This window comes from Carassius carassius, chromosome 39 (assembly GCF_963082965.1).
Source record: "Carassius carassius chromosome 39, fCarCar2.1, whole genome shotgun sequence".
Classification (NCBI taxonomy): domain Eukaryota; kingdom Metazoa; phylum Chordata; class Actinopteri; order Cypriniformes; family Cyprinidae; genus Carassius; species Carassius carassius.
Window position 1 is genome coordinate 16,908,453 of NC_081793.1, and position 15,113 is coordinate 16,923,565.

Genomic DNA, 15,113 nt, shown 5'->3' on the forward strand with positions numbered 1-15,113 from the left:
TTTTTGCCTCAAGATCAGCCGATAGCACAAAATAATACCACATCGTTTTTGAAGAAGGACCTGTATCACGTTTACTCAAGCTTAGTTTAGTTTCGTGGGCAAATATCGCGGCATTTCAGACGCACCCCTAGCCAGAATGCAGTGCGGTAGGCGGATGGATACAGCAAGATGGGAGGTGTTTATGTACGACCGTTAAGGCGGGTCTATACCAATATTCCGACCACCATTTGTGAATCTCTTACGGAGACGGAGGGAGACCGACAGAAAAAGAAAACATGGTGAGTGCACACCAATATTTCAAATAAATGATGGATATGCGTTAATGAAAAGATAGAAGACCTTAACATATATTTACGCGTAAGTAAAGAAGTCAAGAAATAGATAAAAAGTTTTCTTCCGTCGTTTACAGACATATGCCGCCAAATTTACGAATAAGCCACAGTGGATGGACTGAATGAAGGACTATAACGTTAACTTACACACCGCATCGCATCTTCTTTCTATTCCTTCGGCTTTTACTGTACTTTTTGTCATATTCCGCTTTACTTTTTTTAAAGATCACATTCTTAAACTCTGCGCTAACCCAAAGGAAGTAAGTTAACGTTAACTTTACTAAACTTCAGAGGGCTGCTTGAGCCCATTCAGTTTCCCTGTTGACATCGTAGTTTTGAATACATTTTGTAATAGGGTTCAGAAAGTCACAGTATATACAGTCTTTGACAGAATTGTTTTTATATAAGCCTAAGCTCTGTTTGAACTAAAAGTGACCTGGTTTGTTTAGTTGTCAAGCTGAATGGACAGCAGCACATGTGAGCTAAGTTACGTTAACTTGCCCGGCCATAACGGATTTCTGTAAGAAAAGTAACTTTAGCTAGTTAAACCGAAAAAAAAAACAATGCATTGTGTTTTGTGCATGAAGTCGTGGATGGTTTATACTAATTCTTGAACCATTTTAAGATATTAATGTTCAATATCACACCTATTTTGTTCATATATCGGTTTATTTTAATGCGCAAATTCATGTTAAAACGTAACGTCAGTGATCAGATTCAGTCATTATGAAATAGCCTGCAGTTCTCTTACTAGGTTACTCGAGCGTTATGGCACAGGGCTACTTAAACAATAAAAAGGTTCAATTACTATTTAAAATGACTGTCTATAGTGCCACGAGGGAATGGTTCACCAAATGCTGGGAATCAGGTGGGTGGATGAACTGCTGTTGTTAGGAGTGTCTACATACAGTCGCTATGGTGGGACTTTATTCTCTCCAGCTGGTGTCGTAACATTTGGAGGGAGGCAATCTGAGGTCTTTGTTTGGTCTCACATGTAGATATTGATGTCAGAGAACCAAAATACTATGAATTCTTAGTGAATCATATCCTCCACACTATGTAGTAATATGGTTGTTTGTAATCTCTTTCCATCCCCAGGCTGATCAACTCACAGAGGAGCAAATAGCTGGTAAGGACATGCACTTTGCTTACACACCCCTTCCGAGTTTCTGTACTTGATTATAGCGTTTTGCAATTGCCTGGCTGTTCTAGTTTTTTTTAATAATTGCTGATTTGTTGTCTTTTAAGGTTGTAACTTAGTCAAAACTTGAATGTGCAGGCTCATAACTTTTGCTGTTTTTTTTACAATTTAGTAATATGTGAACCTAAACTATAACAGATGCTGTACATATATTTGTAACTGTAATTTAATTGACTTTATTATGTTAAATTACTATTTATAAAAATGTTTTACTTGTGTATTTTTTAATTATTGCATTAAAGGTGCTTTATGTAAGTGTTTGACTCTACTAAAGCATAAAAATACTCTAATATGTTTGCAGATATTTAAGAATCATGCGAAGTTAACATACTTGTTTATCTGAAAAACAATGCTACAGTCAGTTATTCTCCTTTGAAAATATGCGTTCCGGGCCGGTATGTCGGTCTCTGTTTTGGTTTGTGAAACCCGCCCACTGCCAGTTTACCCAATTGTGTTTTGGCACCCCGGGTTCCCAGTTGGCGAAAACAGTGTATTTCATTTAATTTATCATCAAGTGCAGTCATTCCTGTTGGTGTGCATCAAGTCTGAGGAGGAGGGGCTGGGTGAAAAAAAACTCTAATATTTAGAATTTTGACTGCAATACCTAGTTCAACCATACAGCACCTTTAATTAGGGTTATTCTAGTTAACTGAAACTAAAATTAAAACCTTACATTTTGTTGTTGTTGTTACAAAATAAAATTAACTTTTCAGCTAGTTGATAGGGCAACATTTCTCATTTTAACTTAGGGTTTCTCATACATTCATTTATTTGTGGCAGCCCACCACAATATTAACACTGACTTAGAGCTGTAATCGGGCCTTAAAAGTTAGGCCCGACAGGACCCGAGCCGACAGGTTTCGGCCCGAGCCCGACAAGTACATTTTGATTGACAGCTTTTTTAAAGCCCGAACCCGTTTACAGCCCGACATTATTTAAATGTCATTATATAAACTCTTTTGCCTTTTGTCAATTTGTAATTTATAATAAAAATGTATATACATACATTCACATTGTGTATGTAACTGTATCATTCATTATATATACACAAAAACTATTAACAGGACAAAAACACAAGAAAGTTTTGAACTTTAAAATTAAAATATAAAAATATAAACTGATTCAAAATATTAATAAACACTAATAATGATGGAATAATGATTTTAACCTTATTATATTGCAGTGGGAAAGTCGTAATTGTTCTGTATTTTGTGTTGTTTCTTTGGATCGTGATAAGTGAGCCCAATGCATCTCCTTAAGCTTCAGTATTATTTTACATGTGTTTAGAAAAACATCTTGAATGGGCCCAATGTTTTGTGTAATATGAGAGCTCTGTAAAGCATCTGTAATATATGAAGTTATATCACAGGAAGTATCAAATAGCTCATGTTGATGAGGGGAGTTTGTATTGCCCTTTAGTGTTCAGACCTCTGGGCAAATGCAGGCACTGGTGAGATGCACTATCACTTGTCACAATAGTTTAGTTAGACTATGCCTGCAAGGATCCATTCTCCTCATTTAAACTGATCAGTGATAGTGCTGACTCTTACTGGACTTTTACAAAATGTTGATTTGTTTTGTATGTTGTCTGTGCATGTAACAGGTCTGGTTGAACTGCCTTCACTGAAAGGCCTTAACAAGTACTAGTGGTCAGCTGTTGCTATGGCTCTGGGGTGTTTGTATGCGTCTTCCACAGTATCCTGTCACCAAAGACTTTTATCAATGGAGGCGTTTGTTGTTACTGGTCTTGGCAACAGACAACTATGTAATAAATGCCACTTTAAGGATTGGCATCTTTTTTTAAGTACTTTACCTGTTCGTTTTGTTTATAGCTAAAATGGAAAAGCGAATGATATGTATGATATTTGCAGTAGGGTTTATGAATATGTAGTTATGTGGCTCAAACACTGATCTGTCTCCTGGTTATCCTTCCAGAGTTCAAAGAGGCATTCTCGCTATTTGACAAAGATGGGGATGGCACCATCACCACAAAAGAGCTGGGCACTGTCATGCGTTCCCTTGGCCAGAACCCTACAGAGGCAGAGCTGCAGGATATGATCAATGAGGTGGATGCAGATGGTGAGGACACATTTTTGTTGTTAGATTAGCCATCAGCAAGATGCTGATGTCGAGTAGGGTTTAATTTGCATATGACTTGAATCTATTTCCTTGAAGTGTTTTATCATGATTAAAACATTATCATCACTTACCTGACTGTGTACTTTAGGTAATGGAACAATAGACTTCCCTGAGTTCCTGACAATGATGGCAAGAAAGATGAAGGACACAGACAGCGAGGAGGAGATCAGAGAAGCTTTCCGTGTTTTTGATAAAGTAAGGCTTCTGAAGAACTGTTGAATTTAGTAAACCTGTTAATAGGGTGTTCGAGCAACATTCCTAGACTTAATTTGGATGATTATTCTCTTTGTTTAGGATGGGAATGGATATATCAGTGCTGCTGAGCTGCGCCATGTGATGACGAACTTGGGGGAGAAGTTAACAGATGAGGAGGTTGATGAAATGATAAGAGAAGCAGACATTGATGGAGATGGTCAGGTCAATTATGAAGGTGAGTATCATCATTTACATAGTAAACTGTAAAGTTATGAATTTAGAATTGCACTTTTTTTTTTTTTAAGTGATACTTAATACACCCTTTTCTCTTTCTTCATAGAATTTGTACAGATGATGACAGCAAAGTGAAGGCCTTGTACAGAATTGTATAAAAAAAATCTGCCTTTTTCTTGTTTTTCATTTCTGTAAAATGTTTAATTTGAATTTCTCCCCATCCTCTCCTGTTCAAAGGATCTGCATGTATACTATAAGATTTGAGTGCTCATGCCTTCCCCCAACTCCTAATCGTCATAAACAGTCTGTTAGAAGGAGCAGTTATGGGACCAGGTGATACGAATAGACACAGATACTGACTATACACAGGCCCCCTTTCCACTTCTTTTGCTCTGTCTGCCTGCCATCAAGGGTTCAGCTGACAGTCGGCGTGGTGTTATTTCAGCTATTTTTGGCATGATTCTTTCTTCTTTTTTGATTTTATGTGGAGGTGCGACTCTGCATGGACAATGGACTGAGTATAAATAGAAATGGGAAAAGTCCACAGCATTGCACTGTTGCAACCTCATTGAATTAAATACTAACGGGTTTATCACCAGGTACTCATACACTCTAATCTTTTTGTATTCGTTCTGTTCTTACTATGCTTTTTAATTAGTCACTTTTCTTTTGTAACTGCTTAAGGCACAGCCATGCCTCAAAATTCATTCCAAGTTGTATATTTGTTTTCCAATAAAATTTACAATTTACCCTAAAACTGCTTCTCCTGCCTTTTTATCAAGTGACTGCATGGGTAGAACTAAATGAGAGAATTTGACCGTCTTTTGGTTGATTAGCATTTACTAACAATGTCACTACTATTTAATTGGATTTACAATTGTTAGTCCACTCCAGTCCAGTAACATGATGGTTGTACCCACTTACCTTGACATTGCTACATACTTTTGTGACATTGCATGATGAATATCAGTGTAATTAGGTTCTTTTAAAGACTTTATTAGTCAAGATGTCTTGCGTAGGAAAAACTGCAATTTCTGTTTTAATTGATATCTATGTTTGCAAATAACTTCCAAGTGACTGCTGCATCCTCTGGCCAATCTGATGGCCATCGCTCTGCTGCTACAGACTTCAAACCCCTTATGACTGAAACGTGCACACTGAGGTTGCTAAGTTTACTGTTGAAGTTTTATAACCTGGTAAATGCCACAGCTCTTCCAATTCTTAATATCTGTATTCAACTGGTCCTCCTAAAAAGTGCTCTAGGACCTCTGGTCAGACTTGCAGGCTAATTCTCTTCCAACTCAAAAGCAGTATGCTTAATCTACTAAACTTCTACCAAACCACTAATGTTACAGTCTCCTTAAAATAAGGCTTGTTAAAATGTTCTTAAATGTTCGTTCTTGTTGGATACAAAACAGATTTTGTAGCTGCAAGGCTGAAACACAAACACTGCCCGAGTGTTTCATTGTTAACAAGCTGTTCACAAATGGTGATGTGCATTTGAAGTAATCACGTGTAGGAAACTGCGAGTTTGAGGGATGAGCAAAAGCTCATTCACAATGCAAACAAATGTGAAGGGATGTTGATGGAGGCCAATGAGGCATAAGCAGCTCACTGTATCGAGGGAGATATGTGCACATCTCTTCTCAGGGAACTATTTACCACAGTACAGAGCTTTCTGGCGTGTGATATTCATGTTCCATCACGTCTCCTAGCAACCCTGAATTCCAGTCTCACGGGTAGCTGCTTCCCTTTTCCAGTAGGCTTTAAAGGATCATCGGGAGTTGAGCAGTGCTCCCATGTTTCACGTCATGTAACTATGCGACTGACTGATGATGGAAATGTGGTGCTCTGCAGAGTTAAAATAAATAAAAGACAAGGCCAGGCTTTGTATTTGTAAAGCAAGCCAATGGCAATACATGAGTAGACTTTATTAAATGGAGACCAGCAGAAGAAATAATAATTTTTGCCTTCTAGTGTTTCTGCCCCTCTGGTTTGTTTAAAGATTCTGTCCATGTTATGGATTTAAAGGCAGCAGACAAAGTCCACAAGACAACGAGTCATGGGACCTCATGATATTACTGCAATTCAGGCTAACAATAGCTCTTCCCATTATTGTTATGATATCAGGCAACCAGATACTATCACAGCACTATAAAAGATATCTCGAAACCACCTCAAGTCCTCACCAGTTCTTATGGTGTTATTTTAGTAATTTCTTCATTGTCATTGGAAAGAAGACCTGAAAAAGAAACAAGAGTTTTGGGAAAGGGCAAAGCAGGTTCAAATCTATTTTAAATACAATCATTGTGTTCTGCATGGAAGCTTATTAATGCCTCAGAATAAAAAAATAAAATAATGTAATAGGTAAAAGGTCATTGCAATTTTATTTATCAATCATGACTATATTTCACAATTGCAAATTGTATATCTCACAATGTAAATATAGCTCAAAATTAAAACTTTGTCTCATAATTAAAACCTTATTGTTCATGTTTCAAATTTTCCTCACCTCAGAAAAAAAAAGAAAAAGCTGAAAATTAAAAAATAAAATGGAATAAAGTGAATATTGTAATTTTATTTCTCATAATTACAAATTAAGATTTTAAAATTGCAACTTTAGAATGTTTAACCAATCAAGTTATGTATACCTCACCTCTGAGATTTTTTTTTTTAAGTTTGGAAATATAAAAAATAAAATTTCTCATAACTGGGACTTAATATCTCATTATAATTTCAAGTTGATATCTTACAATGTCATCACAACTTAAAATTAAAACTTTCCAATTTCCTGTTTTTCAAATAAAACTTTAAAAGTTAGATTTTTTTTTAAATAAAAATGGCAATTTATTTTAATTTCTAATTTTTTTTTTTTTTTTTTTTCAGATTTGCAATTTAGAGTATTTAGACTTCATCTCACAATTACCTGAGGTGAAAACTGCCTTTCATGATTCTGAGATAATTGACCGTTGGTAACATTTAGCTTGGGAAAAAATTGAGTCATCTCATTAACTAGCACTCTGGTGTCAGGTGAGTGAGGTATTCACTGTCAAATATCCATCTCTGTCTTTTTGATTGTCCTGTTTCTGGAATGCATCAGCTGAAAAGTTCTCTGCTCATCTGGTCCTTGTGTTGTTGCCATCCTTATGAGTACTGCTATCACTCAGCAAGGACACAATGTCAGCCATTCTCAGATTGTGTCAGCCACCTCACGTACAGCCTTCCGTACCACATTGACACTTAATAAGATCATCTTTCTCCCTGGGTCCTGGCTGTCCACCCTCTCCGTACGTGGTTTGGCAATCGCTGTGGCCATTATCACATGTTGCTGATGGATGTGTGTGTGTGTGTGTGTGTGTGTGAGCGCAAGCTCCCAGCTGCTCCTGTTGTTGTGCCATGATAAATGGGATAGGGGTGTTTAATGGGCCCCTGTGCACTCTTGTGGTTATTTTTCAATCCTGGGTTCAGGGATGGCTCGGGGCGTTGCAACCCCTGGGCCCAGTTTGTACCAAAAAACAAGCCAAAAACAGATATCACAGGAGGGCGGCAATGAGAACAAACAGTTATTTCATACAACGCTGCAGTGTTGGTCAGTTCAAAAGCCTTTTCCTCAGAGACGAAATTACAGCTCTAATTTAAAGGAACAAGATAGGCCCAGTTGCCTAGAAGCCCAGGGTTTGATTAGTCTCCTTGTATGGCAGCCAAACCCAATTCAGATCTCAGCCAGGTTGGCAACTGCTCATAAAGAAGGAATTTTAATGGGGTTAATGCTTGGCCGCCTCTTGGTCACAACAGGTCTTCATAGTCAAGGTTTGGATGGGACGGTTTTTACAGCATACGCCAAAATTAACACCTCCTCTTAAGTCTCTCTGCCCCTCTGAAGGGATTGAGTGACTCCTGCCTTGGGAGTCCAATGACATGTAATGTCAGTGTAACCGGATTACCAGGTTTGATTTAACCACACAAAAACACGAGTGTTCAATGTCGTCATCGGTGTTTGGGCAATTAACCTGAATTTGAATGAATAAAAAAAAAAACAGGTGATTTGTTTCAAACATAAAATTACCTTTTGGAAACCCACCGGATGAGACTGAGTCACAGGAGGCCTGATATGGACAAAATTGGGTCATAAAACGAATCCGTTTTCATTAATGGTGGCTCATTTTTCTGCCTAGAAAGGCACACTGTAGATACAAGCAACATGCGCTATTTCTGCCCACCTTCAAAGGCCAGGGAGGGGGTGGTGAGAGAGAGAGAGAGAGAGAGGTGGGGGGTTGAAGTTGCTGAAAATAGTGGAAAGCAATTAGAATATCATAAAATTCAACCCTGGGGGGTGGAAACTGGTGAGATTTTTGAAAAAAAAAAAGCGCTGTGTTCTCAGACGAGCAAGAAATTGAGGAGACAAGCAAGAAAGGGAGTTAAACGGGGGAGGGGAAGCTTAATGTAACTCACAAGGATTTATTTCCACATTTGAAATACAGAGGTCTATTTACCTTAAAGGGACCATTCACACAAAAATGAAAATTCTGTCATCATTTATTCACCCTCAAGTTTTTCCAAAAGGTTATCTAGTAATTAATTTAACCTCATCGCAAACCTTTGACTTTTGTTTTTCTGCAAAACCCAAATAGAGCAAACTTATTGAAGCAACGATAAATCTGAACGTTATTAGCATGATCTTGATTATAAACTGAGATTTTTTTCAACTAAACAGCTGTGTTCTCAGACGAGCAAGAAACGGAGGAGAGAAGCATGAAAGAGATTGAGAGTTAAATGGGGGAGGGGAGCGTTAATGTTAGCATAATGTAACTCACAAGGGTCTGACGCCGAGAGGAGTGGTTCATTTCTGGCACAATGCCACAAAGAACTCTTTTCAGGGATAAAAAAGATATCGGAAGCTGAGATTATGTCAAGAGCCACTCAAAATAATTCTTAAAGGTGAAGCCAAGCGTGCTGGAAAGAGTTTGGAGGTCATATAACTCAAACTCAAGAAGAAAAGGACAGTTTAAGTGCTAGCATGGTTTTCTGGGTTGCAGTTTGTCTTTGTAATCACTTTTTCCAAGGGCTAGGACGACATTGCTGTGCTACCTTTCTCTAATACTCATGTGTTTTTGCTTGCTGAGGAGAGTGAATTAAAATGTCACCTGAATTCTTCTTCTTGCTGTTAAACCACACTGCATTTAATCTGTCTAAGCAAGGTGCCCCAGGGTTTATCCTTTCACTTTACTACTCTGTGTGTGTGTGTGTGTGTGTGTGTGTGTGTGTGTGTGTGTGTGTGTGTGTGTGTGTGTGTGTGTGTGTGGGTGTGTGTGTATTGTAAGACTCGATTTAGTCAGTGTAGGCAGGACATTTGTCATTCAAATGAATCCCTGGTGAACAGCTTCAAGACCTATTTACCTATTTACCTTAAAGGTATAGTTCACACTAAAATGAAAATTCTGTCATAATTTATTCACCCTCAAGTTGTTCTAAACTTGCCAAATGTTCTCTCATCATTTACTTAACCTCACTGCAAATCTTCAACATTTGTTTTTCTGCAAAACCCAAAAAGAGCAAAGTTCCTGGCGCACCATTGAATCTTAAAATTATTAAAATATAGTTATAGTAGCATGATCTTAATTAAAAATAAAAAAGTACTACTTTAAAGTGACACCATCATTTTGAGTTTATTTGTTTGTATTACAACAGAAGTAGTCTATTTGACAAAGCCAGATTCAGTGGTTACCCAGGCAAGTCTGAGTTTGAGCCAGCTCTGGTTTTTCTTGTTCAAGAAGGTGGATGGTTGATTTTTGAACTACATGGCTAACTTAGTCCAGAGCAGGTTTTATTATTTAAGACTGCAAATCAAAACAAAACCAATAAGCTGTGGGCAAAGTGACATACTGTATCTGATGCAATAATGTATCTTTCCCTCCAAATTAAAGCATTCATACATTCTGTGACTCCAATAAGCTGGATCATTTTAATAAACAGTCAATCTGGTTCACAAAACCTGTTTGAATGATTCCTTCACAAATTAGACTGATATGGTTCTCGAGTCCAGTTCACTAAATCTAGTAGCAGTGGTTAAGAGTTATTGTGGTTAAAGACTTGGAATATATAGTGCATGGAGTCATATGGACCTCTTCTGTTATTTGAAGTTTGCAATACGGAAGAATCACAGAAGATCAGCAAGATCAGCTTTTAAAATTTCCCGCTTTCCGTCCACAAAAGAAAAAAGGTCATACAGATATGGGGGAAAATGTATAGTGTGGCAAGTGCATGATGACAGAATTTTCTCTTGGTGGTTGATCAGTACACATCAGCATGTATATGGGTTATATGGCTTAGCAACAAAAGGTTTTGAGTTCATGTCCAATCTGACGAATGCTGATATTCAAATCTGGGACCTTTGCCATTAGCACAAGGGCTATAAATTCAGATCCACTTACTCAGTGACTTAATATAATCACAATTCTGCCCTTGAGCAATGCACTTATTGTCAGGTTGTAACAGGGGGGACAGTTCCTGTGGTTTGGATAAAAAGGCTTCAGCTGCATGACAAGTAACCCTAATATCACCCTTGGAGTGTTTCCCATTAATGCCAGAGCAACAGCACACTGTATCAGACCATCAGTCTGCTGATGAAAAAGGTAGACCACTAAAGTAGTCATTGGGATGTCTCTAAACAGCCTGTACATAATGACCGACATAAATTTGGATCAATGCAATATCACTTTTATTAGCAGCAATATATCCTTCAGCATTCCTAAATGCAAAACGAGAGCCACGAGAACAATTTGTGTTGTGTTTTACGACCTGTGCTTTTATCTCATCCCTAGATGCCTGTGCAAAGACTGGCATTAAAACCATTCAGCTATCCGACTCAGCCCCTTTAACCTTTTGGCACAGTTGAAATTCCAGCATTTAGTCTACCTGCAGAGACTATGTATGTGACAGTGTATGTGGTTAAACGAAGGTATTTATGGTCCAACTGAATGTAAATTGGTATGAATATCTTTCATTATTGTACGACAATAGATGTTAGTAATCTTAAGGCAATGATCTACAAAGGTTTGAAATTGAGTTTAAACATTTCTTGCCAGAGCTGTGGTCAGTCTAATGTGATCATGCACAGAGCAATCCATTTAAGTCATTTTATGGATGCTCAGCGGGGAGATGGCTTCGGAAGGTCTTGACTTCTCTAATTGAGCCACAACAAGCAGTGAGACACAACGATCGATGAGCGAATCACATCCGGAACATAGTATTGTAGTCCTGCAATTATATTCAAAAGATAATTCAGTTTCATAGTTGAGTTCCAGAGAGGATGTATCATATTTCTTAGTGTACGAATGTGAAATGAAGCAAATCTTTTGTCTGTGATATCACAAAAGCATAATCATATAAAATAATTTTCAGCCTGATAGAATGAGATATCAGCATCTAATTCATAACTTTTGGGCTATACACTAGCGCTTAAAAGTTTGTGTTATGCAAGATGTTTTAATGTTTTTGAGTTTTTTACATTGAGTTTAATGTCTTTTTTGGTCTTATCGATGCTTTTTTTTGTTAAAAAATAGATTTTAATCCTTTATTTCAATCTTGCACACAAAACTTTTTTTTATACGCCCTTTTTCTGTTGTATTAACTTGAAGATAAATAATTATACTACTCCTTATGAAAAAACAGCAAATATATTAAAAGAAAAATATATACTCTAAAAGGACTGATGGTGTTTTTATCAAGATTTATGTTATGTTGTTTGGAAGACGCCTCTTATGCTTACCAAGGCTGCTTTTCTTTTATCACAAATATATTAAAAAAGTACTATTGTGAAATACAACTTAAACATTTATTTTAAAATAGGCACGAAGTTCATTAGATAATAGCTTGTGCTCAAATATAATCCCTGTTTGATCTCTGTTTGTGGCTTTCTGTACTACCAGGTCATCTTTGGAAGGCTCAAGAAAGAAATTAAAAAGAAATTAAGCTAAATTAATAATTTAGAAAGATTTCAAGATTTCATGAAATTGTTGCATCAGGGGAGTTTTTTCTTCACTCTCTCTATAGGCTATTTACAATTCAACACGGTATAAGCTATTATCAGAATATTTAAAATACAAATTATTCAGCATATTTATTCAAATACTATTTTTAATATAATATAATAAACATGACTTAAAATACAGATAAATACAGTGATATGTATCTGCATAGACCTTACCTGTGCTATTGGAGGTGGTCACATTATCCATGGCCTAGAACCCCACCTGTGCTGTTTTCCAGTGACTCCCCAGAAGAGATGGCCCTGGCAGGGCCTCAGTAATGGAGTTGGACCCAGGTGCCCTAGTATCCATTTCCTCTACCAACACAGGCTCCCCTGGATGGCCGCACTGCTCGATTGAATGACTCTTGAAACTTTGATGAGCCCGAATGGGCCAGTGCTACACAGACAAAGAGGGAGTGTTGTTTGTCCAATAGCACTATTAGGAAGACTCTGGGTCAGCCATGGGACATGGATAAAACCTGTTATTGAAGCCAATCCAGTGCTCATGTATCCATGAAAACAAGATAATGGGAAACCACTGGTTTATGCCAAAATGCAAACAGATTCACCTATGATGAATTGGATAATAGCATATTTTTGTTCTGCAGCACTTTCATATTAGCAGCTGAACTGTAAAATTGTTTAAATAGACAAAAAACAAGAACCTTAGGTGAGAAAACCAAAGGTGTTTTTTATACTAAGATGATTTTTAAAAGGTAAAGGTATCAAATTATGTCTGAGTCTCAGTGATATGGAATTACTTTGAAATACTGAGCCCTTTATGAATGCTTCTGAATCTGCGTATAATATGAATACGCACAGCAGGGCATAGTTACACAAGCCTGCTCAAAACATTAAATAATCCATCTTCAACCCAGACTGATATTCCTGGCAGAGGACCAATAAAATCTTCAAACAAAGCATTTGAAGAGGAGATGCATTGCTGTGAAACACCACAGATACGCACAGCTTGAAAAACACATTTTCTGTCGCATGACATTTATAGAAATAACAACACTGCATGGGAAAGCTATTTGTAGTTTGGATAAGCTATTTGTAGTTAAGTTATAAGTATCTCACAATAAAGTAGTCAAGCAACCCTTTGAAACAAGTAGTTTGCTTCAAGCAACAAGCAAACAAGCAGGATCAAAATCTCCATACTAAATTAATGCCATTTACAGTAATATGACATAAACAAAAATGCAGGGTTGTGTACACCCGATACTTAAGTGCCGAGTTAAAACTCTGCTTGGTGACCGTTAACTGCCTACTTTAAAGACAACTTCCCTTCAAGAATTCACACCGAAGGACGAACACATTACGTTTAATTTATTAAGAACAAGTCTATTGTCAATAGTGTAGCAGTGTATGAAGCACAGCTCACGCAGAAGTCACTTTCAACTCAATTATATATACACAGCTTGGCAAAAGAAAGTGTTTTTTCTACAGTTAAGGGGCTTTTAGGTATTATGCTTCACATCACGCCTAAAGTAATTAATGCAAGTAATCAAGTAATGCATGGTATTAAGTTTTTATTGCTTTACATTTAGCATTTTGTTTTGAGACACTGCTATTTGATACCCAGTAATTGGACAAGCTAATACTTTGAAATGAATGTTTGTACCATATCTACTTGTAGTTTGCTACTCATCAACACTGATAATACTGTGAATAGATGTATGAGCACGAATGAGATGTGAAGTTGAGAATGCCTTCTCTTTCTTTTTCATCTCTCTCCAAAGCTGATGGTCTGGAAGAATGGTTAACCATAGCCACTGCACATCCATAATTAACATAATACACATCCCTATTATGAATAGAAAGGAAGGTGGGCTGATTATAAAGACTGTAAAGAAGTAGAAGAGAGAAAAGAGGCAAGGATGGGGGAGGGGAGGATGCTCGAGTGAAAGTCTGACATGATTTCCCTTTTCACAAACAAACCCATGCATTAAAGGAACCTCCCACACTTGAGAATGAGAGACTTTACACCGCAAGTGATTGTATAGATTTCAGATATTCCCACCAAATGGAAACATGATCACATCCCCCACATAAGAAATCTTCTCCTGGGGATCTTAAGGGTACTGCTAGGATCTATGGTGTGGGATACAAGAGAATAGGATAAGTGGATTAGACATCGACACTGCCTCTGGGAGTCCTCACCTTACATGCCCTGTGTGAGAGAGAGTTCTTAACCATTTGGAGCACAACTCTGATTCTTTCATGCAAGCAGGCTTCTCTGTATGAGCATATTTATCCTGTCAGGCTGCAGCCGAGGGTTCAATACTGCCATTGCATAACTGACAAGAATGCTACCCCACAAATGGAATTTAATTAGAACCCCAGGAGAGTCAGAGTTGACAGTTTATTGAAAAAAATACATGAAAGCCACGCTCAGGCATGATAGGGTGCCTGGGAACTGCTGTGCAATGAGGAAATCCTAAAACACTGAAGATAAATCTAATTACTACTAGGCCAGAATCAGAAAGAGGAAATTCCTCATATCATTCCATGCCTTTATGGGAAGATTATGTGGAAGAAATTTAGAGAGACACATTCAGGCTAACATACTCTGATCATGACAGATGGAGGATGAATGTCTTCTGGTCATGCATGAAGATTTCGTGACGCACAATTCAAAGTTGCTTCTCGTCATAAGTGTCTGATTAGTAGAGGATAAAAGTGAATAAAGATGAAAACCAACTACATAACACTATGATCAGTGATTTATAGTGTCAGGCCCACACACAACTGTAATATTAACTGTATGCTCAAAATTATTGAAACATATATGTGGAAGGTAGCACATTTATTCTTAAAATCAGAAAGAGTCACACTGTAAGATATAAAATTTACCCTTTTATAAAGTCAAATTGTGATAAACAGTCACAATGTGAGAAAAAAGGGTGTAATGGCAAAATATGAAGTTGCATTTGTGAGATATAAACACAGGAAATACATTTGAAATTGTGAGATATAAAGA

At 37.4% G+C, this 15,113-nt stretch overlaps 2 protein-coding genes across 2 annotated transcripts in view; both read left to right on the top strand.

The window, feature by feature from the left end:
* The window catches only part of LOC132121496 (phosphatidylinositol-glycan biosynthesis class F protein-like), a 358,018-nt gene that overhangs the window by 259,354 nt on the left and 83,551 nt on the right, over positions 1 to 15,113 (top strand). The gene's annotated exons all lie outside the window — the stretch shown is intronic.
* On the top strand, positions 155 to 4,858 carry calm2b (calmodulin 2b, (phosphorylase kinase, delta)). The gene is made up of 6 exons (XM_059530929.1): positions 155 to 278; positions 1,431 to 1,461; positions 3,469 to 3,612; positions 3,761 to 3,867; positions 3,967 to 4,102; positions 4,208 to 4,858. Exons 1-6 carry the CDS (start codon positions 276 to 278, stop codon positions 4,234 to 4,236), a joined length of 450 nt encoding a protein of 149 aa, XP_059386912.1. The 5' UTR covers positions 155 to 275; the 3' UTR covers positions 4,237 to 4,858.

Coding starts and splice junctions, on each gene's coding strand:
- calm2b (XM_059530929.1), top strand. Junction 3,613..3,760: donor CAATGAGGTGGATGCAGATG/GTGAGGACACAT, acceptor TGTGTACTTTAG/GTAATGGAACAATAGACTTC. Junction 3,868..3,966: donor CTTTCCGTGTTTTTGATAAA/GTAAGGCTTCTG, acceptor CTCTTTGTTTAG/GATGGGAATGGATATATCAG.